The 24840-nt window shown below is 43.8% G+C and overlaps 1 protein-coding gene across 1 annotated transcript in view; it reads left to right on the top strand.

The window, feature by feature from the left end:
- IPO9 (importin 9) overlaps positions 1 to 24840 on the top strand; it is a 41315-nt gene that overhangs the window by 6088 nt on the left and 10387 nt on the right. The window contains exons 2-17 of the mRNA XM_058819316.1: positions 4058 to 4119; positions 4713 to 4799; positions 6324 to 6525; positions 7006 to 7094; positions 7425 to 7511; positions 9161 to 9280; positions 14000 to 14100; positions 15362 to 15420; positions 15913 to 16064; positions 17084 to 17182; positions 17319 to 17425; positions 18743 to 18882; positions 20499 to 20658; positions 21610 to 21836; positions 22032 to 22180; positions 23033 to 23161. Coding sequence (XP_058675299.1) covers positions 4058 to 4119; positions 4713 to 4799; positions 6324 to 6525; positions 7006 to 7094; positions 7425 to 7511; positions 9161 to 9280; positions 14000 to 14100; positions 15362 to 15420; positions 15913 to 16064; positions 17084 to 17182; positions 17319 to 17425; positions 18743 to 18882; positions 20499 to 20658; positions 21610 to 21836; positions 22032 to 22180; positions 23033 to 23161 — 1970 coding nt within the window. The remainder of the gene's footprint in view (positions 1 to 4057; positions 4120 to 4712; positions 4800 to 6323; positions 6526 to 7005; positions 7095 to 7424; positions 7512 to 9160; positions 9281 to 13999; positions 14101 to 15361; positions 15421 to 15912; positions 16065 to 17083; positions 17183 to 17318; positions 17426 to 18742; positions 18883 to 20498; positions 20659 to 21609; positions 21837 to 22031; positions 22181 to 23032; positions 23162 to 24840) is intronic.

Below are 24840 nucleotides of genomic sequence, written 5' to 3'. Positions count from 1 at the left end.
TTTTTTGCTGCCAGAAGCTGAGATGTGCAGGTGGCTGTGAAGATGGTGCTGACCCTGGCAGAATGACTCCTGTGTCAGTCTGGGCATGCTGACCCTCTTGTCCATCTTGTTTGAGACCAGTCCTGTCCAGGAGATAACCAGTGCTTTGATTTGGTGTGATTTCAGAATGGGAGATTTGCTTTATGGGTCTTGTAAATGTTCTTTCACCATCTCTTCTTCCAGAGCAGGTGGCTCAGCACATTCAGTTTGATGCTTTAGAACTTGTTGATTCCCTGATGGTGTTTTCATGATACAGTTTGTGTCAGTTTGTACCAGAGCACCTACAGGTACCATAATGGCACAGAACACATTGCATCACTTGTGCTTCCCTGGTTCAGCACGTTCCTGCTTGTGGTCAGCTCCTTCCCAGCAGATCTGCTCTAATATGGCTCAGGAGGGATTGCAGTGTGGCCTCAGGTACTCTGTGAGTCCATGATTTATGTGAGTCCATAAACCCAAGCATTGTTTGGAAGGAGAGATTCTAGAGAATATGAAGACATGACCACAACATGTGGTTTTGTGGTGCTTTTGTGGCTGTAGCTTCAATTGTGGTAGAGTGAATGATGGGCAGAGATGAGTGAAAGTCCTGTGGGTGTCTTGAGCTGAATTCTTGATGGAGTAAACTTTAACATTGAACTGATTTGTAGCAGGGAAGTTGAAACAAGAAATGGCCACAATGCAACATATGATGCTGCCTGTCAGTATCAAACACCACCCTGGTGTTTGCTCTGTGAAATGCTGCAGGTGTGTTTGTAGAGAGAAGTTGTGAAGAAGGGTTTCAAAGGAGATACTTAAAACCAGCTCAGCTTCTGGAGAAGAGTGACCTCAATCTTTCTGTCTTTTGCTGAGAAATGAGGAAAATATGAATGCAGTTTTAGAGGTGGCTAACAAAAGGAATGCTTTTGGAGCAGTTCTTGAGCATCATGATGGAGGATGAAGAAGTTCCTCAAGGCAGCACATGTGTAGAGTATCAGAACTCTGGCTCAACATTAGATTCTTGCTTGGTGTTTCCTCCTGTCTGTCTGCAGGTCCTCATTTCATTCTGTGCTGGTCTGATCTCGTGGCTGGCCCTGCTTTGAGCAGGAGATTGGACTGGGTGACCTCTCAAGGTCCCTTTCAACACAAGTTTCTTTATGATGATGTTACTGAAAGCCAGTCCTGTGGAAAACATCTGTGCCTGTGTGGCTGAGGACCAGGATGCACAAAGGTGGGCAAGTATTGAGTAAAGGGAACTCAGTTTCTGGTGCTGCTGTGATGGTGGTGGTGAGATCCAGGCTCTGCAGACCAAGTGTTGCTTTAGTTTGGAGTGTCAGTGGCCATGGGATACCTGGATTCACCAGACTGCCCCACAGTCCTTTCTCCAGCTCACCCTGTCTCTGCCCTCAGCAGAGACAAGCAAAGGGACCTCTAGCAGCTCCTGAGCACGTCCATGCTGAGCTGGACTTGGTCAGTGCTGACCCCTTTCAAGGTGCAAAGATTCACTAGAAACTTCTGCTCATTTATTCCTTCCTGCTTGCTTACAAGTAATTTTTGGTTTCATGTGGCTTTGTTTGGCAAAAATGTTGGGGGTGAAGAGGTTACATAAACTGGTTACGTGGTAGATAGAGGAGGAGGGTTTGATTTTATTAATATAGCGGTTAATGAGGAGGAGAAGCAGAGCCAGTAGAAAATGTGTTTGCCAAGTGCTGTCTATGCCAGAGCACTTAAATAAAGCTTCATTAAAAGCTTCTAATCTTTGAGGTTTACAGACTTTATCTTGGGGAGAAGACTTGGTCTTTCTGATATCTCAAATTTACAAAATATAAGTGGAGGAATCGCCTGTCAGGGTCCATTTGAACTGCATTTACCCATGATATTTCCAGCCAACTGGGAAAGGTCCCAATAATAAACCATCCTTTGAGAAAAGAGGAGCCAGTGAGCTGTACAAGGATCAGTGTAATGTCAGTCCCTGGAAATATTCTTGGAGCAGCTCTTTAAACAGCTTGTCACTGTCTGTAACAATAGGATAAATAGCTGCTACACAGCTAGTACTGTTTTATGTGATCTGTTCTTGATAAATCCCTCTGATTTTGGTTTGACAGGAGAGCTGGCTTATTCCTTAAACAAGTGCTGGGTGTGAGTGCTCTGAATTCATCAGGATTCCTGATAGGAATTTGCCACAATGGTAATTTCTCAGTTAAGAAGATGCAGTTTTGTCATATTTTTAAGCAGGACATCAGGCTGAAAGCCTGTGTGTGTGTGTGGGGGTGTCAGTGGTTATTGTCAGACCCAAGGGGTTTGCAGGACAGAACTCTGGGTCACTGCAGCTGTGAGTGGCTCTGGTGTCCCAGTAATGGCACTGCAGTCTGCCTGGGGAGCAGAACTAAGGTGTTGGAAAATGGAGAAACTAAATATTGTAAATCACAGGCCATGATTAAACCTCCCCCTGCTGCCATCAAACCTCCTTACCACATAATTTGGAGGACTGTGTGCAGACACTGCTCCTCTCCATAGGGTGTAAGCCATTCAACAGAGCTGGACTGGATGATCCTTCCATTCCAACTTTCCAGTGTATGCAGAGAGAATACATCAAATGCATATATGTAAACAAATTCAGGATTGTGAACTAATATACTGAGTTGTAGCTGTGTGAAGCAGTTGCACTTACTCTGATTTCCTTTATATCTATTTCTGCCCTTTTTAGCTTTCCATTTATACTCCTTATACCCTTCCAACTTACCCTTTAGAGATGGGGCTGAAATGCAATGCCACACTTGATCATGGAAATCACACAGACAGCACACAGAATAATGACTGCTTCAGTTAAGAGAAGTATTATGTTAAGTACTTCTTGGAATGAGGCTCCCTGCTTTCACAGCTGGGATAAGAGGGTTATTTTCCTCTTCTTTAAATGCATGATCTATGAAGGAAGGGTGAGGGAACTGGGTATGTTCAGTGTGTGCTGTGGAAAGTGAGAGGCAATTATCTCCCAACCCAGAAAAGCCTCTTAGCAGTGAGGTGGGTATTAGGAGACACTCAGGCATTTGTGAAGCCCTCAGATGTGCTGCTGAGGGAAGTCATAGAACTCCTTTTAGAAGAATTTTCATTCTGTGTTTGTCAGGGGTGCTGTCAGCACGTTTAGCCTGTCTGCAGGAGGCAGGGTGTGCTGACAGGACCCCAGGGCATAACTGCTGCTCCACAGCTTCTAAGAACTGAAACATCACAAATGTGTTTCTTAAGCAGACTAGTGAAATTAAATGAAGTATTTAGGCCAGTTAGCAGCTGCCTGTAACTTAAAATTGCAATTTTAAGCAAATTTATTGAGTTGTATGGATTTACCATATCAGAACAGCTGCTCTTCCAAGCTTTTATTTCCTGTGCTCAGCATCAACAGGATTGTTCCAAGTGTTTGAATTTTGCCTTTGCCTGGCAAGAAGCCACAAGAAGCTCTGACTTTCTCTGGACAGATTCTTTGCAGGACAAGGTCCCACAGCCCTGGGGGCTGTCCAGGCAGTGCTGGTGTCGCTGTCCCAGGCAGGGATTGCTCAGGAAGGTGTTGGTGTGTCCTGGGCATTGGTGGGGTAGCACTGGCACAGCTGAAGTGATGCCTGCACATCCCTGTGGATGAACCCAGGGTGTCCACAGAGGCACTGCTGCCTGCCCTTCTGCTGCTGCCTTACTCCATCCTGCATCTTTTCCATGCATCTCTCCTGTAGAAACTTGAGTAGTGATTTTACATTATAGATAAGACTTTTATATATGCATTTAAATAATTTGCTAGTTATTAGCCCGCATTGCAAAAATTTTTGCCCATGAGAAAAGAAAATAAGATGCCAAGACAATAAATGAAATTTTTGTGGAGAGCACAGGGGAGAATTAATGCTTATGATTTATTTGAGTAGCTGTGCTTTGGAATTGCCTTTTCCTTCTTGCATATGAGTCACTCAATTGGTATGATGTCCTTTTCCAAAAACCTTGATGACTTTTGCTGTGTGGCAATAAAAGTTACAATACCAATATTTGGTTTTTTTCCTTGCAGAATTTGGTGTTCATTTGGCAGAACTGACTGTGGACCCTCAGGGAGCTCTGGCCATCCGGCAGGTGAGTTTTCTTGGAACTGCAGAAAGAATTTAGATGGAAATTTCCTTAGTTTTTAAAATAGTCTTCCATGCTTTCAGGTGAAATATTTGAAATAGCATTCTGAGTCTTTCTTTCAACATTATTCTGGTGTTATACTTTAACATTTGTTGAATTTTTTTTTTTACTTAATAAACCTGGTGCTGAGACAATACTGTACTGGAAATGGACACAGCTTAGGAGGTGGGTGTAGACATCAGCTAGCAGAAGTGTGGCTTCTCTTTGCAGAAACTTTTTCTGGAGGTGTTTTCCTCCTTGGAAAGGAAGTTTTGGTTCTATATTTCTTTAGTTACTTTGTGACCTGAGTCTTGTGCCTTTCTAGAGCTGCTGCCTTGGGTCAGTGCTGTGCAGGCCATTGCTGCTCAGTGGATGCCCAGCAGTTCTTTTTACTGCAGTAACTCTGTGGTCCATTTCATGGATTTTTAACATTTTTGGCAAGTCCTGCTGCCCCTCTAAAAGAAGCGTGATGGGACAGGAGGCTGAGCAAATGGGTCAGGGGTGATCCTTGCAATGGTTCCAGGATGTGTCCCTGATTGCTGACCTCTCTCCTGCCACAGCTGGCATCCGTTATTCTCAAGCAGTATGTGGAAACTCACTGGTGCTCTCAGTCTGACAAGTTTAGACCTCCAGAGACCACAGAAAGGGTAAGACTTGGTTTTACATTATCTGGTTTATCCATCAAGAATATGAATTCTTTAGACACTTAAAGAAGTACCAGCACCCATGTGTATTTTGAGGATTAATGGCTTCAGTGACGGTTTTTTGACAATTTGCACTTCAAAAATCTGTTTTTAGTCGCCTAAAACAACTGGGCTTGAGAAGCTTGGGCTGCTTCCTGTAGGGAAAGTTCAGCCACAATGCTCCTGTTACTCTCAGAACAAGACTAGAAGAAAAGCTGCTTCCTAAGTTTCACCAATACTGGTTCTGGCAGTCTTTTTTTGGAGATTTGCTAAATCTTTTGTTGTACATCCTGGGACTTATTTTCCCATGACAAATTTTAGTTTAAAGCTGCTGTGTTTCATTGAGAATCTGCTCAGCAGGAGTATTTAACAGCTAAGATGGCCAGAGATTCCAGCCCTTTCCACTCTGACTGTTGACTGGAGCATCTTTCATATCTAGAATATGATTCATCCCACCCAGAGATAATTGCTTGAATTATGTCCCAGAAGTGGCTTTTGTTTTTTCCTGTCCCTTCAGGGCTGGCTGACAGTTCTTGTTTACTGAAATCTTCCAAAGTAAGCAAACACAGTCCCTGACACTGGAGCTGGGATTTATCTCAGCTAACTCTGGATGTTTTCCATGTAGATCTGTACATCCTGTGTAGTTGCAGCTGTGTGCTGTTTACTCTGTGCTTGTCTGATGCTGTGTGTGAGATGATGCTATGTTAAAACACACCATGAAGTTTTCTCTAAAAAATTACAGGGTGTAGTGTGCAAGAGTGGTTTTGTCTGGAGTACTGCGGTAATTAGGACTGATCAGGTGAATAGGGGGGTTGGTATTGTGAGAGGACAGGAGGTTTTGTATTGATTGCTGTTGTAATGAAGTTGATTGCTTCTAGGATTGAAGAGATACCAGCTAGGTGTAGGGAGAAGATTACGAGGTCGACTGAGGCTCCAGTGTGAGCTAGGTTGCTGGCCAGTGGAGGGTGCACTGTTCAGCCTGTGCCAACACCTGCTTCAACTGTGGAAGATGCTGGGAGGAGAAGGAAGGATGGAGGAGTAGTCAGAAGCTTATGTTGTTGTGGGAATGCTATGTCTGGGGCTCCAGTTATTAGAGGAACTAGTCAGTTTCTGAACCCTCCAATTATAATTGGTATAACTATGAAGAAAATTATTACGAAAGCATGGGCTGTGACAACTACATTGTAGACTTGGCTGTCTCCTAGAAGGGCTCCAGGTGGGCCTAGTTCTGCTCAGGTGAGGAGGCTTAGGGCAGTACCTACTATTCCAGCTCATGCACCAAAAATTATAGTTATAAGGGTCCCAATATCTTTGTGGTTAGTTGAGAATAATAATCGGTTATTCATTTTGTAAAATGAAAATTCATTTTGATGAATTTTCCACGATGATTCATTTTGTATTGAATCAATATCAGGACGCAGCCATAGGTCTAGATTTTTAAAATTAGATTGTGCTGTGGCTCTGTTGTGAATGCTGTTGTTTCCCCAGGCCAAAGTGGCAATCAGGGAGCTGCTGCCCAGCGGGCTGCGCGAGTCCATCAGCAAAGTGCGCTCGAGCGTGGCCTACGCCGTGTCAGCCATCGCGCACTGGGACTGGCCCGAGGCCTGGCCCGAGCTCTTCAACCTGCTCATGGAGATGCTGGTCAGCGGCGATGTCAACGCAGTGCACGGAGCCATGAGGGTGCTCACAGGTCTGTGGCTGCTGTGCCTGGGCAGGGCTGCTCTAGGGAGCTCTTCGGGCTTTTCCTTGTGCCAGTATTGTGTCATGTTTCATCCAAATTGAAGAAGTTGGGATTGTCTTCCTCTCTTCCCCCGGTGCCTGTTGCTGGCTGTGGAATTGTGCTCAGCAGGTGTCATGAGAGCTGGGGAAGGAGGTGCTGTGCTGCAGGTTGGAGCTCAGAAGGGACTTGGACTGTAACACCCTGCTCTCCAGATACCTGCACTTTTTAGTGTGATATTTTCTGCTTGCCTTTGAGGATTGCCTCAGGTAGATCAGATGACCCTAGTCTAGTGAAGTGCAAATCAGCATGTTTCAATTCTCTTAATTTTTCCCAATAGTTCTGTTGTTGGTGTTCCCTAGAAACATTTTTTGGATTGGATTTCTTATAAGATTTGGATTCTTATAAGATTGCATTTCTTATAAGAACTTCTCTTCTTTTTCCTTTTTTTAGAATTTACCCGAGAAGTGACAGACATACAGATGCCACTTGTAGCTCCAGTTATTCTTCCAGAGATGTACAAAATTTTCACAATGGCAGAGGTAGGATCTTCACAGTGGGGTTGGTATTGGTGGGAAATGAATTCCCATTGGTGGGAAATAATTCCCATTATTAAATTAGCGGGAATGTTTCTTGGAACAGAGAAACTTCAGATTTAATGGTTAAGTCATACAGCAGTATGAGTTAGACTTAAAGAATTTTCTTGATGATATGATAGTTGATGGCAGCTAATGTTTTAACAGAAGAGTTGAAGCCAATAATAAAATAAGAGAGTAAATCTAAAGCAAAAATGAAATACAATTAAAATATAATTAAAGGAAGTATTTTGTGTAAGAAGAATGTTGTGTTCCTGATGTTTAACTTCTGTCCAGGTGTATGGGATTCGCACGAGGTCACGTGCAGTGGAGATATTTACCACGTGTGCCCACATGATCTGTAACATGGAGGAGCTGGAAAAGGCAAGAATTTAACTTGACATACAAGATGCTTTGAATTCAAACTGAGTGAGGTTCTAAATAGTTGTTAATATGGAAATGAAACACTGGAAAATTACATATTGTGTCAGCTGGAATTTGGGGGAAGAGGCTGTAATTTAATACATGTAAAGTAGCTGACTCCCTGCTTTACATGCATGCCTTGATAGTGGGACTTGGTTTCCATAATTAAGGTTAATTTATGGTTTATCAACAGACATGCTTGTAAGAGCTCAGGGAATGGGGAGTCAGCATGGGGAGGAGATGGAGTATCATCTCTTTGTTTATAAATCTGTAACTTGGCTTCCAGCCTTCAGCTGAGCCCTGTCCCAGTCACCTGCCAGGCCTTGGGTAACGAGGGACCCTTGGGCAAAGCTTTGGTTCCAAGCTCCTGGAGCTTCACCCTGTGCTTCAGGAGGTGCCTTGGCCTTGTTTCTGAAGGGGTGGGGGAAGCCAAACCCAGCCCAGTTTTGGAAGAATAGCTGTTAAGAAACAAACACAGCAGTCAAGCAGCTTTAGATGTGAGTCTGCTGTCTGGCTCTAACTGAGCACATCTGCATTGTAAAAGGCCTTTGACAGGTGGCTTTTCCAGCACTCCCAGACAATAAATGGTTATTTTTAACTTTTTGGGGTGTGAGGATAAGGAAGGGTGACTCTCAATCTAGTGGCTGTTCCCTCCCTGTTTGCACAGGGAGCTAGCAACCCAGTGCAGACTTTTGGAAAGTTCTGGTAATTACATTGTATCTGTACTGCCATGAGGAGGTTATTCATGCACTGTATCATGCAGCTGATACCAGTATCTAAGAGATAGTAGTAACTCCTCTGTCTTATTCTGGAGAAGGGCTGAAAGTGTCCGTTACATTGAATACTAAACCTTTTCTATGAAATTTGAACCTTTGAAATTTTATTTAAAAAAAAAAATTGGAATCTTTTTATAAATGGCATTTCCTAATTGATTTAAACATAGGACTGCCGTGTCCTGGCTCTGGATTTATGAGGAATAATCTCAATAAAATTATTTTGGCCCTGTATTACTTGCTCTGCCAAGGACTGATTATGGAGTGCTCTGACATCTGGAAAAATACTTGCTGCATTTTCCTAGGAAGAATCATCCTGTTAATCTTCAGGCCAGCTGTTGATACTCAGCTTGTTTGGTTTGGGGGATGGAGGCTCTGCAGGGAGATAAATGCCAGCCACAGAGTTTGGGGTGATTGTGTGTGTGATGGAGCCACCCCAGGTTGGTTTTGAAGCCTGGGGGTGCTGGGGGGCAGGATTCAGCTCATCAAATGAAATGATGGGGTGAGCACTGCTCCTGGGGCTTTCCAGACTGGATTGTCTGGATCTCTCCTGAGACTCCAAAGTGACAAGTTGGATGTGTGTGTGTTTTGTGGGAGCCTGTGCTGTGGGGTTCTGAAGAGTGGGATTCAGCTGAGCTTAGTTCCTTACCTAAAGAGAGAGCCCAAGTGATGTTTGAAGCAGCTTTCATGTGACTTTGCAATATTCTGCAGTAGCCATGAGTTTCTCTTCTATTTTTTACCAGCAAAGTGCATTTGCTGCCGCTTCTAGTGCTTTACCTGTCAGATGTGGGGGTTCTGTATCTGATATTCAGCTGTGCTTGCATTGTCTGTAACCAGGGTGCTGCCAAGGTCCTGATTTTCCCCGTGGTGCAGCAGTTCACAGAAGCCTTTGTCCAGGCCCTGCAGATGCCTGATGGACCAACATCGGACAGTGGGTTTAAGATGGAGGTTTTAAAGGTGAGTCACTTAGGGCTGGTTAAGTGGAGAAAGATCTGAATACCAACACACAGATGTGCTGGAAAACAAGCTCAAGTGGCAAATCTCCCAGTGTGCTCATGGGATGAACAGTGAAGGCTTTTGCCTCCCAGCACCATCAACAGTGAAACAAGTTGTTCACCTGTACTGAAGATACCTATGATGAGATCCATGAAGATCTGTCTGTAAAATGATCCACAGGAATCTGGTCCATAGGACCATCTGTCTCTGTCATTTGCTGATCTGATGTATCTTGGATATGTCCTGGACATCATAATCTGTAGTTGTAGAATTCTGCAATAAGTTGTAAAAGCTTATTAAGTGCAGGTGCTTTTCTGGAACTTGCCTGCTCTTTAATGCTAAATGATCTCTGGGAAAGAGAGATGGAAAGTCCTTGTACTGTCCTGGTTTCCTGTAGAGAGGAGATTGTGTTGGAGAGCTCTGTGTGCATGGGGACAGGGACAGTGCAGACCCCTGTAAGAGCTCACAAAGCACTGGAGCTGTCGGGTGTGTGCCTGCAGCATGGGAGAGCAAAGAGCCAAAAGCATCAGTTGCAGGACCAAATCCAAATCTTTCATTTCCCTGCCTGTGTGCTGGGGTGAGCAGCACTCAGGTCAGTGTACAGGTTTCTGAGGATGGGCACTGAGGCTCATTGAGTTCCATGAAGAAAGCAATAAGGAAATTACTTAAATAAGTGTCAAAAGTCAGGGTGACCAGCTTTGTGCTGAAGTGTCGGCGATGGAGAGAGACAGGGAGACTGACTCAGTGATCAGAACCCCATTTTATTGTGGGATACAAACACTTATATACTATTTCAGGGAGACTAGTAATGTGTACTACAATGATTAGGTTAAAATCACAAACACAAACTTATGCATATAGCAACATCTCTTGCTTGCAGAGTTTAATGGGATTTTCTTTTTCTGGTAAACTTGTTTGATTTCATCTTCTTGCAATCCAGGTCCAATTTTCAAAGTTCCATTTGCTTTTGCCAAGGCATCCTGTTATCAAATTTCTTATGTTAACCAGTCCAAAGTCCCTCATCTGTCTTGTGTCCCCCAACATTCCAAGACTGAAGTAATGAAAATACCTGCTGGGAGGTGCTGTTGTGTTACACAAACAGCAGCAGCTCCTGAGCTCTGTCCTGTGGAACTTGTCTCAGTTCAAGGCAGCAGTACTGGTCTGGGTATCCTGTGGCTTCTCAGTGAGGGCTGCATGTCTTGTACTCCAACAGCTGAGCTGTTCTTGCTGTGCAGCACTACTGGAAAGCAGTTTGGGGAAGGATGTTGGCAGTTTTTGTTGAGAGAATGTCTCTTGTGGGTTTTTTTTTCCTTTCTGTGCACTGGGATTTCTGGGGCAGTGATTTATAGGAACAGCAACATGAAAGGAGCACTGCAGGGTATCGTCTTAATTTGAACAGGCTGCAGCTCAAGAATATTTGGATCCCTTACTCCAGATACTCACATTTGGATTGTTAATGAGTAGTGGTATTTTTCAGCCTCCACAGAAAGCAGTTGTAACTGATGGCTTCAGTCTAAACCAGGCCAGGCCGGTTCTGTTCTCATTACATCCATGCATTCTGCAGCCTTTTCTGTTATTTAAGTAAGTGCTTGCTGGCATTGGGCTCTTTGCATGTGTGTCAGCACTGGTCCCACCAGGAGGTTCTTGAACAAGGTGACAGGCTGGGGAAGTCTCTGAGGAAATGTCACCTTGTTGTTGCTCTGCTCCTCAGCTGTGTGAGGGGCTCTGCCTGTGGCCTCTGCAGCACAGGAGGATTTGGATCTGGATACACTGCTGTGTATTGGGTGGCATTGATGGCAGCAGAGAATGAATGTGCATTTAAACAGAAAATTCAGGAGATCTCCTGCTCACAAGGGCTTTGTAGGGGGCTCTTTTTGAAGAGATGAGTGGTCTGGCTGTTGACTTGAGGCAGTTCATGGTTTTGTAACTTCAAGTTTCTAAGCTGATGATAGCAATTTTCTGAGGAAAAAAGGATTCAGGTGAATTGCCTTCACTTCCAGAGAAGTGGATTTTATAGTCATTGTAATGCAGAAGTAAGAAACCTTAGGGGATTATTTAAACCAGCTCTACAGATGAAGTCATTACAGGAACCCCTTGAAAAGCTGATGCAATGGAAGAGGGAATTGAGACTTTTTTATAGCACATTTTCAACCAGATGCAAACTCAATTCCATTTTCTTTTCCTTAATGAAGTGCTGTGCAGCAAATGATAGGAAAACTTTTTTTTCCCTTCCCTGTCACTTGAGAGCTTTGTGCTCCAAGGCTCATGGAGTTTTTGATGGAAGTCAGAGGCAGTCCTGACCTAAACTGCTGTGCTGTCCATGTCAGAGTGTTCTGCAGGACAGTGGCAGAAGGTGTAAGGAATGAATGCTATTGCAGTGTGCACCTCTGCCTGATTAATTGGGACATTTATCCTGGTTAGGGGAGTGAAAGGTTTGGATCACATCATGGGGAGCCACTGATGGTTAATGTGCCCCAAGTTGTTCCCAGAATAGTTACAAGCTTTTAAGCAGTTATCAGCAGAAAATCAGGGCCTTTTATCCTTGGAGGAGATGAGAAGTTTTGCCACAACAGAAATACCAAGTGTGAGGACTAGAAGGAAATAGCCATGGGGTAATTTATTGTTGTGTTTGATAGTTCAGCATGAATTAAATTGGGGTCTCTAAGGATGAATGAGCTGCAACTGTGCAATTCTTGAATCCTAATTCCAGTGTTGAACATGCTACTGTTGATTGTTTTGAGAGAAACAGACTGATTAAACATGTCAGGTGACAGATTTAAGGCAAATTTCACAATAATGGAATACAAATTGGAATACAATGGTGTACTTAGTGTGTGGTAATATATCAGGAACACCAATTAATCAACAATCAAAGCATCTTGCAGTCTTGCTGTTGTGCTTCTTCATTTGTGCTTAGAAGCTGTTCAACACCTGTGGGTCAGAGAAGTTATGCTTACATTTTTCCTGACACTGGAACAAATAACTAGCTAGAAAAAATAATTAATCATAACCTCTTTGTTCTTGGATGGAAGATGAGCTGGGATCTGTGTCTTGGGACAAACTTCCCAATTTTATGAACAAGGTACTTCACCTGCTGCTTCTGAACTTTGACTGACAGTCAGCTTTAGCATGCTCTCTAGTGTGTATTTTAAGCTTTTTATCCAAAAATGTGGGGATTTCTTCTCTGTTTAAAGATGCAGTCAGGAAGAGAAGCAATAAAAGGCTTTGGTAGAGTGACTTGAAGGAGCAGTGCTCTGAAGAGAGAAGGATAAAGGGTTTCTTGAAGGATTAATAGGTGGTGGAGCAATACGTGGGGATTGGCAGGGGATCTGTGAAGCTGTTCTCTGAGTTCAGACAAGCAGTGGGAATTGGCAGAATGAGGGGCCAGGGGTTGAAATGCAACATCTGACAGGAGAGTGCTCTGTGTTTTAATGACTTGCTGTGCAGGGCTGTGGTGACCTTGCAAATGCAGCTTTCTGTTGTTCCAACTGCAGAGCCATTGGGGAGCTCCCTTAGCACTCCAGCAGTGCTTTCTGCAGAGCTGGTTGGGTGTAGAGCTTGGAAACATTTACCCAGGGTTCATATGGAGTGGCATATGGAACAAGTGTGTTTGGATGCTCCTGTGGCCCTAGGCAGGGTGTTTGCAGCAGTCCTGAGGATCAGATTCACATCCTTTGCCAGCACCTGCATAATTTTTTCCGTGGAGATTTCAGCATTATTTTCTGTAATGCTTCCTTCCAGCACCTGCCAGACTCATTCCCAAACCCACATAACTGGGTTATTCCTGATGCCTGCTCATCTCCAATGCTGATATTAGATTGCTCTTGTTTTTCTGGAAGGTGAATTACTATTTTTTTTGTTTCTATTAATGTACCCAGTGCTGCAAACAAACCAACTGCACAGAGTGATTTGTATTGGGTGAGCACAAACAAACTGACACCTGTGTGTCTGGGAGCAGCCACCTCTCAGGCAGTTTGTGAGGGGCTGTACACTGTTCTGGAACAAGTGCAACACAGCTGGAGCTGTGCCCCTGGGGAGGAGAGGGGGTACTGAGAGCTCTCTCACTCCTGGAAGGTCCCAAAAGGCTTTTGGCAAGTGTCAGTGGAAGGGCTCCCCTAAGTCAGGATGATCAGCTTCATGAAAGTCCAGGCACAATCTCCTGTGGAGCTGCTGAGCTGCTCCCAGAGCAGCCCCTGTGCTGGGCTGGCACAGCCAAAATGGGAAGGGAATTGAACTGGGTGGGTGTTTGCTCCTCCAGCTGCTCCCTGGATGTGCAATGGATGTGTTGCTCGCATGAGTAGAAGTGTGGAAAGTGGGCAGTAGTCTGGATTTACATTACACTAGAGTTCTTTTTCTGGGACAAACACTTCCAGGATAATTGTATCCAGATACTGATGTGCTTTGGATTTGAGTCATTGTCTTACCACTGCATTGTGGCATTGTCTTCACTCCTGATGCCACATCGTGTTATCCCTTTGCTTCCCTGCCAGAGAGGAAACACCAAGAGAAGTGTGTTGGTGAGTGAGCAAGAGAAGGATTGTGTGCTCAGGAGTGAGAGGTGACCTCGGTGACAGGAAGCCTTTGGATGATCTCAGTTGTTAATGGAACAGCAGCCTGTGATTTGAGTGTGTTGATGGCTTTCCCAGTTTCACTTTTGACTGATATTCTTTTTGGTTCCAGGCTGTGACAGCACTTGTGAAAAACTACCCAAAGCACATGATTTCATCAATGCAGCAGATCCTGCCCATCGTCTGGAACACCCTGACAGAAAGTGCTGCTTTATATCCTTGCTAGTGAATGTGCTTACCTGGAATCAAATGAGGCCAACTCAGTAATGACCTGACTGAGCAGGACAATTCATGGAGTGCTCTGCCCTGCCAGACAAAACAGGATCTTTCTGTTACTTCTGGAGGCTCCATTAAGTTTCTTTTTGCTTAAATGTGTGCTGATATGCATGTGCCCTGTAGAACTGCCATGAGCTCTGCATTGTTTCTGGTACTTTTTGGTAAAAATTGTCCTCTTAAAAAGGTGCTGGTCACAGTGTAAATACTTCAGGAGAGGGAGAACCAGCTGTTACCCTTGCTGCAGCAGAGCTAATGACTGATTGCACTTGCTGCAGAAGCTGATTTACCATTTGAATTTTCAGTCAGTGCTCACTGCACACCCAGCTGTGTCAGAGTGGTCTGTGGGTGCATTGCCCTGTACTCGAAAACTAACAACTCAAATCTCTCCATATTGTTTTTTCAGACCCCTGTTTAAATACAGTGGAAGGTGTCCCTGCTTATGGCAGGGGGATTGGCCTTTAAGATCCCTTCCCACCCAAATAATTTTGTGAATCTGTGAAAATACAAGGAGCTGTTTGTAGGATTTCTGATGGTGTATTTCTCCCTCTCCTGTCCTGACTCCTACTACAGTCCTGTTGGTGTGGGCAAACAAAATGGGCTTTTGTTTGCAAAAGGGAGAGTCTTGTTCTTCCTTGCCTTGTGTGTGCTCTGGTACTTGTTGGATCTTCAGTTCACCATCCACAAAGAAAACTCCTTCCTTTTTACCCCCAGGTTAGTTTTCTGTCATTTTCCAGGGCTGGTGCTTGTGGAGAAGCTTGGTAGGGAGCAGAGCAAACCTAAGGTAGGATGTGGGAACATGGGGTGGTTCCTCACCCTTGGGCAGCAGTGAGGTGTTGAATTGGCTCACATCCCCTGGAAAGAATGAGTCTGGGTGGTTCTGTTCTGGCAAAGTTAACATAAATGAAATTTTAGGTTACCTTGGTGAGTTTGATCTAAGTTAATCAAATAATAACAAAGATGTGCTGAAGTGATGTGTGAGTGGTCTGTGGAAAGTGGTCTTTGAACTTGGGCAGTGCACAAAGCCAGGAGCTCCTGGGGACGTTGTCTGTGTGTCCTGAAGTACAGGACTTTACACAAAATCAAAGGCTTTTAAAAGAATGAAAACTTCCCAAGTTATCAGCAATTTTAAGACAGGAACAGACTAATTCCAAAATAGATGTTGTTCTTTAGAAAAAAGCATTTCCTTAACTCCATCCACTTATGTGAGAACAGAAGTAAATTACACAGAAGAAGTGGAGGATCCTGTGGATTCTGATGGTAAGAACTTGCACTTCACTTTTACTATTTGAAGAGGAATGTAGTTACCTAAATATTGCTGTCAAAACAGTAACTGAAACACCATGGGAGATGGTGCTAAAGGTGCATTTACCATGTTAGAATGGTGTCCATCACTTCTTTGCAAATTACTTGGGATTGTGTTCAATGAAGGCACACAATAAAGTTTTCTAATGGCTCAAGGAGTGAGATTGGCAACAATTTTGAGGTAAAAGTAGTGGGACAAAAGAAAATCAAATAGGTTTTAGGTTGAGCTTGATAAATTTTAATGAGAGGTGTGTGGTGGGAAGAGAGCAGAAAGTGATGAGGTCTGAAATCCTCCTGGGGCTGCTGATGCACTTGCTAGTCCAGGAGAAGGAATAAATATCTGCTCAGAGAAGCTAACAGTTTGTAATTATTTTCACGTCCATTTGTACCTTTTTGTTTGTTGGCATATTCAGTCATGTTCTTTTTTGTTTTTCCCACTTTGTTCAGGTGAAGTTCTGGGCTTTGAAAATCTGGTGTTCAGCATATTTGAATTTGTACATGCTTTGTTGGAAAACAACAAATTTAAGAGCACAGTGAAGAAGGCTCTGCCAGACCTGATCTATTACATCCTGCTTTACATGCAGATCACAGAGGAGCAGGTGGGCATGTTTGTGTTGTGTAGGAAACAAAGGAAATGAGATATTTAAACCAGCAAGTGTCCTGGGAAGAGTTTCAGTGTGTGGAAGCTGCTGTAATCTAACAGACTGTTCCATCACTTTGCTGTGGCAGCACTCAGAGGTTCCAGAATGGTACAAGGTGGACAGAAAATCACAGATCACAGAAGGGTTTGGGTCAGAAGGGACTTTAAAGCCCATCCTGTTCCACCCCCTGCCAGGAGCAGGGACACCTTCCACCATCCCAGGTTGCTCCAAGCCCCATCCAGACTGGCCTTGGACACTTTCAGTGATGGGACATTCACAACTTCTCTGGGCAACGTACCCAGTGTCTCAGCACCCCCTTAGTTAGGAGTTCCTTCTGTAATCCAAACCTACCATCTTGCCCTTGTCCTGGGGCTCTGGTAAAAGGGCTTTATTTTTAAGGCACTTATAAGGTCCTCTAGGAATCTTCTCCAGGCTGAACAATCTCAGCTCTTTCAGGCTTTCTTCCTTCATTCTTCCATGTGCTGTGAAAATGAGGATTTTCATGCTGAAAGGAATAAACAGCTTTCTGTGAGAGCCAAAATATTGTGCTAGCAGGGTGAAATAATTTGTACTGAAATTCTGCATAGCTCCTGGCCTCTCAAGTGTCACAACCATCATCTTTTAGTTTAGGTAGGCATGCATAAAGACAAGCACTCTGTTAAAAGATTTATCTGCTACTCCCATTCCTCATCTAAAAATAAAGCTGCAGCATTGCTTCCAGGTCAGTCATTAGTTCTGTCAAACTCTGATCTCAAATGAGGGCCAGAAGAGCAAGATGAGCTCAGAACAGAAAGTTTCTTCTGTTCAAAGGTTTCTCCAATGGAATAGAAGAAAAATCAGTTGAGGATGAAGACTTCTTATGGCAGAGAAAAATTCTGAAAGTAGTTTTCCAAAACAGGTTGCAGAGAACAGAAAAGCTGCCTTTCACTGATGGTGTCCTGAATTCTCAGCTGTCCTGTCCTTTTTGTCTCCTCTAGATTAAGGTTTGGACTGCCAATCCACAGCAGTTTGTGGAGGATGAAGATGATGACACATTTTCCTACACAGTGAGAATTGCTGCTCAGGATCTCCTGCTGGTATGAAACATATCCCACATTTAGATACTGCAGTAGTAATAACAAGTATCAAACCTGCCCTCAGGAAGGGCATTTAGAGAAAAGGCCAACTTTTAACAGTCCATACAAATGAGTGTTCCCATTTCCTTGTGCACAGGCTGTGGCTGCTGATTTCCAGAACGAAAGTGCAACTGCTCTGGCTGCAGCAGCTACGAGGCATTTGCAGGAAGCTGAGCAGGCTAAAAACAGCGGGGCTGAGCACTGGTGAGGGGCTGGGCCGGGGAGGGGATGGCACTGGGGCGGGGAGGGGAGGGGACAGCGCTGGCTGGGGAGGGGACAGCGCTGGGATGGGTGCTGACCTCATTTGCAGCACTGGGTGCACCATGATTTAATCACATTTCATTTGTGACAATGCAACTGAAGAGCAAGGATGGGGCTGGAGAGCTCTGATTAGAAGAAGAAAAAGAAAGTACAGCAGTTCTTGAGCCAGATGGTGAAATCTTCATGTGTAGGACTTTGGGCAGTTCCTAGCACAAGTTATCTGTGCCAAGGCTCCCTCCCTTCAGAGCTTGATGTTCCTTGAAACATCTCATGGGAAATGATTATTACTTATAGAAAATCAGAAGAGAAATTTGCAATACTTCCTGCTCAGTAATTGGGATAAAATTTTCAGGAATATATGTATATGTATATGTATATGTATATGTATATGTATATGTATATGTATATAAATTTTCAGGAATATATATATGTTAAATATATATATATATATAAAAACACACACACACACACACACACATATATATATATATAAAAAACACATATAGATATATGTTAATTTTTTTTTTACTTGATGTCAAGTGGTGCTGTATGCAGATATATGTGTTCAATTTTAGAACTTCAGAGTTGCAGTTTTTAATGCTATTTGGGGATAGAAGAAGAAAACTCCACTGCAGGAGTACCTGGCTGCTGGTCCACAGAGATTCTCTCCTGGTTTTACAGGGCATTGGTTCAGTGGTTGTGTTTATTTTGAATTAGTGTCAGAGGAGCTCCTCTGATAATGAGCAGCAATGGAATGGCTGCACAATCAGACATTAGGTTCCCTAATTGTAAAGTAGGTTGGCTTCACAAATATAACCAAGGAGAAGTGTGTTTGCACAGAGTTCTATATCATCATAATTAACAAAATGTTAATGCAAAATAAGATGTTCTCAAACCTTTAATGTACTGGGTATCCCAGTGCTTCTGGACAAAAATTATGAAGGCATGGCTGGGACACAAGCTTTCATGGAAGAGGTTCTTTTTTATTATGAGGACAAAATTGGTACAAGTAAAAACTATTCCACCAATATTTTAGGGAGGGACTGAGAATGCTGCCCATCCTGAGGGAGTTTCCAAGCCCCCATCTTGCAGTTTGTGAATGTTAATCTCTTTAGGGGCTTTTTTAAATTCTCTTTTGGGATCAAGGAAATAGTTGTCGTAGCTTAGACCAGAAAATGACTTGTGACTTCACTTCAGAATATGTATTTATTTCTTGACTGATGACAGGAAAAGTCTTAAGGCGTCTGAACTGTTTTGCAGGTGGAAAATACATGAAGCCTGTATGCTGGCCCTGGGCTCAGTCAAGTCTATAATTACAGACAGTGTGAAGAATGGGAGAATACACTTTGATATGCATGGCTTCCTGACAAATGTGGTCCTGGCAGACCTCAACCTTTCAGGTATGTGGGACCCTGCATGCATCCCTAGGAGTAACTGCTGGGAGTCTGATGAATCAATCAGGTTGATGTGTGCATGAGGGATTGGGAAATGCAATTGTGCATCTGCTCATGTGAAAAAAATAAATCTTGTGAGTTCCCAGGTGCTCCCAGTTCTACTCTAAGTCCTTTATATGTGGGACTGTGCTTTCAGCTGGATTTGATTGTTGGCTGGATGCATGAGGCTGGAGGAGCTGGGTGGAAAATTGCTGTTCTGATGTCTTTTGTCTGTTCCTGGGAAAGGCACCAGCACTGTTTAACTGCCTTCAGAATTCCTGCTGCACCATGTCATCCCATTTGTTTTCTGCTGAGGCTGACACTAGTTGTAGCACATGAATTCCAATAATGCTCCTGGCTAAATGGGATTCTGTTTCTGAGAACTCAGCAGGATTTTGCTCTCTGTGTTATCTTACATCAGTGTGCAAGAAAATCAGAGGAATTGTTGAAAGTCAGACCTCAAAGTCCTTGCAAATTAAAATTTTAGAAGTTTAAGGCATTAATGTGAGCATCATTGATGAGTCCACATTGAGTTGTCAGGGTAGAAACAACTGATTCCTGGGTTCCTTTTTCATCAAAGAAACACTTATTTAACCCCTTACAAAGAAGGGTTTTTTGTTCTCTTTGTGTTAACATTGGGTGAAGAACTAGTGTGCAAAGTGCATAGTGTGCAATGCATGTAAGAAACCACCTCAGCAATTTACATATATTTACATTCATTTACATGTATGGCACTGGGTTGTAAATGAGCTGCTGTGCTCTAGAAGGGCTCCCACAGTCAGTGTGTTGATGGCTCTCCAAGGATATCCATTTAATGGTCAGTAATGGTACAAAGAAATGTTGTGTTTTATGATACTGACTTAAAAAACAAAGCTCTTCTCTTGCTGTACAGCTTGCACAGAGTGTTTTATGTCCTCATCTTAAAATTAGTACTTGCAGGAGCATAAATAATGGCAGTAAAGATGCTGAGGAACAGAGAGCATCATCACTTTGAGGCCAGCCTAGATAGGTAAGGAGATTATAGTCTGAAAAGGCAGCAGGAATAAGTGTGATAAAGATATATCATACCTTAGTGAGTGCAAGCAGGTGAGTGGATAATGAATGTCCACTGCTTCTGTGGTGCTGGTGAACCACAGAATTCCATTCTGTAACTGCAGGGTGATGGCTGTAGACTAGTAATGTAATCTATGAGAGGTCCCTGGGTATGAGCTCTTTTATTCCAATGCTTCTCCCTAAGATGCTGCTTTCTTCTGCTGGGGACAGAATATTGAGCTGGATAAATGGGAATTGGTGGCAAAGCCTCTGTTCTCTTCCTTTACTGTTGTTCAGTGATGAACAAATTCAAGTGTAAATAGTTTAAGGGAGGAGGCTTTTTAATAAATGAAAAATTATTCTTTGAAATAACTAAGAAAATAAACCGTGAGCAAAAATTCTTTGTATGTCTGCACACTTGTCCCGTGTGTCACATTTCAGTGTTTTCCTATTGGGATGACAAGACTGTAAATAATGGATGGAAGCAGCTTTATGATTTTAAACTCATAAAGCTCATTCTGAAACAACAGAGGTATTTTGTGTTGCTGCAGTGTCTCCTTTCCTCCTGGGCCGGGCCCTGTGGGCTGCCAGCCGTTTCACCGTGGCCATGTCCCCAGAGCTCATCCAGCAGTTCCTGCAGGCCACTGTCAGTGGGCTGCACGAAACCCAGCCCCCCTCTGTCAGGATCTCTGCAGTCAGAGCCATCTGGGGGTAAGCAAACCCTGGGACAGGGGTGTAAATCACACTGATAAACTGGTTTGTTAAAATAACATTTCTGTCTGGGCTGTGGGAGGTTTTGCTTTGAATGAAATAGATGTCGGCTTAAAAAGTGTAAGCAAACAGGTTCAAAATAGAATAACTCTAATGAGGAATGTGGAATTGAGATTCAGGGTTGGCTGCAGTAAAGTGTTGTGATGGATATGGTCACAGGGAGGAGCAGCACTAGGTAGTGTTGGAAAGCACAGGGATGAAACCCAGATTATTCCTGTTTGGCCATAAAGGTGACTGACATCATCCAGGCCTATGGAGCCAATCACAGCCATAAGGAGTGTTTGGGGTTTGATTTTCTTACCCCATTTTTGTCAGAAGGAAGCTTTGCTGTACTTGATGAACATTAGTGTAAAATCAAAAAAAACAGTCACTAAAAAATCTGCTAAAACCTAACTGTTCACCACTTCCAAACAGAGCACTTTGTCTTATTTGCACTGAATTGTTAATGAATAAATAAAGTCAGAGATTTATGACTTAGTAATTCCTGAAATTGCTTTATCACACCCCAGCTCACTTGTAGAACATGGTAGCAAAACACTTTGTAAGCAGTGTCTGTCCTGGACTTTTTTCCTTTTCTCCATCAATGGGCAGTTCTTAGAAAAGATCTGTCACTGAGGGGCAGTAGAAGCCTCTAACATCACTCAGCTCAACTCTGCTTTGTGTGCAATGTGGAGGGAAGAATTCTGGTGAGAGCTTTCCTCCTCCTTCCTGCTGAGCTCCTGGGGAGGTCAAGCAGTAGAGGACTGAAGGAGAGAAGTCCTAGAGGATTGAACTTAAGGAATAACAATGGACAGGATGGAACAACCCTTTTTGTATTATCCAGAATAGAATATATTTAAGTTACTTCAATAAATTAGGAATGTATTTTTGTATCACAAATTTCTCATCTAGCTACTGTGACCAGCTGAAGATCTCTGAGAGCACCCACGTGTTGCAGCCTTTCCTCCCCAGCATTCTGGATGGCCTGATCCACTTGGCAACTCAGTTCAGCTCCGAGGTGCTGAACCTGGTGATGGAGACACTGTGCATTGTGTGCACAGTGGATGCAGCATTTACAGCCAGCATGGAGAACAAGATCTGCCCCTTCACCATTGCAATATTCCTCAAGTACAGTAATGGTATGCATCCACTTACATCCCTAAGCACACTTGGTTTTGCTGTTGAATCCTGCTGCTGAAAACTTAATCAGTGGTCATTGAATGAACACTGATTCCTGTGGTAGAGGGGAAACTTGCTGCCTTGCCCAGCCAAAATAGTGGTGGCAAAGATTGAGATGTGTCTGTGTTTTAGTAAATGATGCTTTCTCTCTCCAGATCCTGTTGTTGCTTCTCTTGCCCAGGATATTTTTAAGGAGCTAGCTCAAATAGAAGCCTGCCAGGGTCCAATGCAGATGAGGCTGATCCCAACCCTTGTCAGCATCATGCAGGCCCCAGCTGACAAGATCCCAGCAGGGCTGTGTGCAGTAAGTGCATCACTGGGGCATGGCCTGGGCTGGAGCTGTTCCTGTTCTGTAACACTGGGCTGGCTGCCCTGCAAAGGGCAGAAAGGCTGCTGTGGGCATGCTCTGGAGCAATGGCTTCAGTCACTGGGGGAGGTTTCTCTGTGGAGGAGGCAAACTGCAGGTGCAGGAGGATGCTTCCAAAAGTTTGCTTTAAACTGCTCCTCTGGCCTTCTTCCAGTCTCCACAGTATCAGTCATCCCCAGTCATTTTGCTGTGACATTGCCATCTTTCAGCAGGAGCAGCCTCTTCTCCCAGCAGAGTACACCAACTGTTCCTTGCATTTCTTCCTAAGGCTTTTTCTGATTTATGCATCACATATGTATGAATTTGAGATAAATTATACAGGTGCCTTAATAAAAGATGGAGCACTGACTGTGTAGATTGGTTGTGTGGAATTAAATCCATAAATATCTGCATCAATATGCATATAATCTCTTAATTGGTGTGACTGTAACAATTGCTTATGGGTAATTAAGATAAATTTCAATCAATATCATCAAAATGGAACAAGTCAGCTGGAGCAGTTCTCTGGCTGTTCTGATTAGCATGCATCTGTTTGCCCTGTTTGAGTGATGACACTGCTCTTAATTTGGGAACTGTCCTGGGAACTTCTGCAGCTCACAGCAGTGATGCTTGGGTGTGTGACTCCAGGGTTCTTGCATTTAAAAATGATTCTAGGCTGTGAGTTCAGGATGTGGTTGCAGCAGTGGCCACATCCCTGCAGTTCACACCTTTGATGTTTGCAGCAGGGGTGGGTAGTGCTGACTTCAAGTTCTGTGGCTGCTGCTGTGACAGTTTGTGCTTTCCTTTCAGACCTCTATTGATATACTGACCACAGTTGTGAGGAATACAAAGCCCCCTCTGTCCCAGCTCCTCATCTGCCAGGCATTCCCTGCAGTGGCACAGTGCAGCCTGAACACAGATGACAACGCTACAATGCAGGTACTGCTGTGGGGAGGGGGAGGCTGGTGACACTTGGGGAGGATTGCAGGGCTGTACCAGCCCAAGGGAGGTGACACAGCCTTTGAGGAAGGCCAGGCTGTGCTTGCCAGTTGCTGTATCAGCAGCCCCTCAGAGCCTCTGCCACCTCCAGTTTACCATGAAAGTCCTGTTGTTCAGGGCCTGCAGTGACTTCTCCTGATCATTCCTGAATGTGGAGAACTACAGTAGAAAGGCAGCAGCCTGGATGGTTTTTCTGTTTTAGTGCACTGGAGCATGTTAAAAAAACCTACCAACCAAAGCCCAACAACACAAAAAAAATCTCCCAAAACCGAACAATCCTGTAAGGATTTTCTGTCCCCAATAACATTTATCACACCTGGTAATGGCAGGGGCTATCTTCAGGAATATTCACAGGCACAGGACAGCAAAAATCCTCCTAGCCCTCGTAATCTAGCAGCTTTCTGCTGTACTCATTTATGGGAGAAGGGGAAGGCAAACTTCTTTTTGATTGAGCCAGGTGTGGGATGGAGGGAAAGCAGGGAATGATCTCCAGCATCAGCTGAGCTGTGCTTGCAGGCAGGATTGGCTATGGCCTGGTGTCTTTGGAGGATCTGGCAAGAAGGAAAAAGCATCAGAGGCTAGAAGTGCAGGGAGCCTTTTCATTCCAGCTTCTAACTGGCAAATGAGTAACAAGGGTGGTTTCATTCCTTATGTAAGGAGTTCCATAGTGGCAGCTGCTCTTTGCCATGTGAATACAGACCATGGCAATGTGGTCTTTGCCTAAACAACAAACCAGTGAGAATAGGTGAGAGACCAACAGGGAGAAATTGTAGACCTGCACATTGGTTGCTTTGCTGGATCTTTGTGCTAAGAAGAATTCAAAAGGACTGCAGCTTAGCTGCAGTTGTGTTTTGTTCATGTCACACTTCTCTGTCTTCACCTCTCACTTGTTAAAAACTTTTTGAATTTCTTTAGGTAGCGAGATTGGCACACAACTGCAGCTACTTGAGGTTGTTGTTGTATTTATTGTTAATATTTATTAGTTATCTTGATTGCTGCTGATTGGGCAGTGAGGAGTAGTGTATGTGTGAGTGAGCTGGAGTCTGTAGAACTTACCTGTGAATCTTACCAGGTGCCAGCAGTTTTCCCCTTGTTTTCATTGTAGTTCAGGGAGGTTCTGGGATGGTGAAGGGCATGTCTCCCCTGCCTGCCCATATTGAATGCAGGGTGACCCCAACATCTGGGAATGACTCCATGATTCAGAGGGCTGAACAATTGCTTTATTAAAACAATACTATATTATATTAATACTATATTATAATTATACTAAAGAGATACTAAAACGATACTATACAAAAGACACTAAAGAATACTAAAGAAAAACCCATGACTGTCTGAGACAGGCAGGACACAGCTTTGACCCAATTGGCCAAGGAAACCCTCAGCAGAATCCAATTGACAAATCCCTTCACGTAAACAATCTTCCTAACACATTCCACGTGCAAAAACAACAGGAGCAGCAAGTAGAGATAAGAATTGCTTTCTCTTCTTCTCTCTGTACTTCTCCAGGAAAAATCCTGGGAGAGAGAGAGTTATATTCAAAGAGTGTGTGAATGCCACATGCCCACTCCCTTATGTAGGAGTGCCAGGGGGTAGGATGGTGGGGATGGATGGAGATG

Source organism: Ammospiza caudacuta, chromosome 24 (assembly GCF_027887145.1).
Source record: "Ammospiza caudacuta isolate bAmmCau1 chromosome 24, bAmmCau1.pri, whole genome shotgun sequence".
NCBI classification, from domain to species: domain Eukaryota; kingdom Metazoa; phylum Chordata; class Aves; order Passeriformes; family Passerellidae; genus Ammospiza; species Ammospiza caudacuta.
This window is presented reverse-complemented; position numbering and strand designations above follow the sequence as displayed.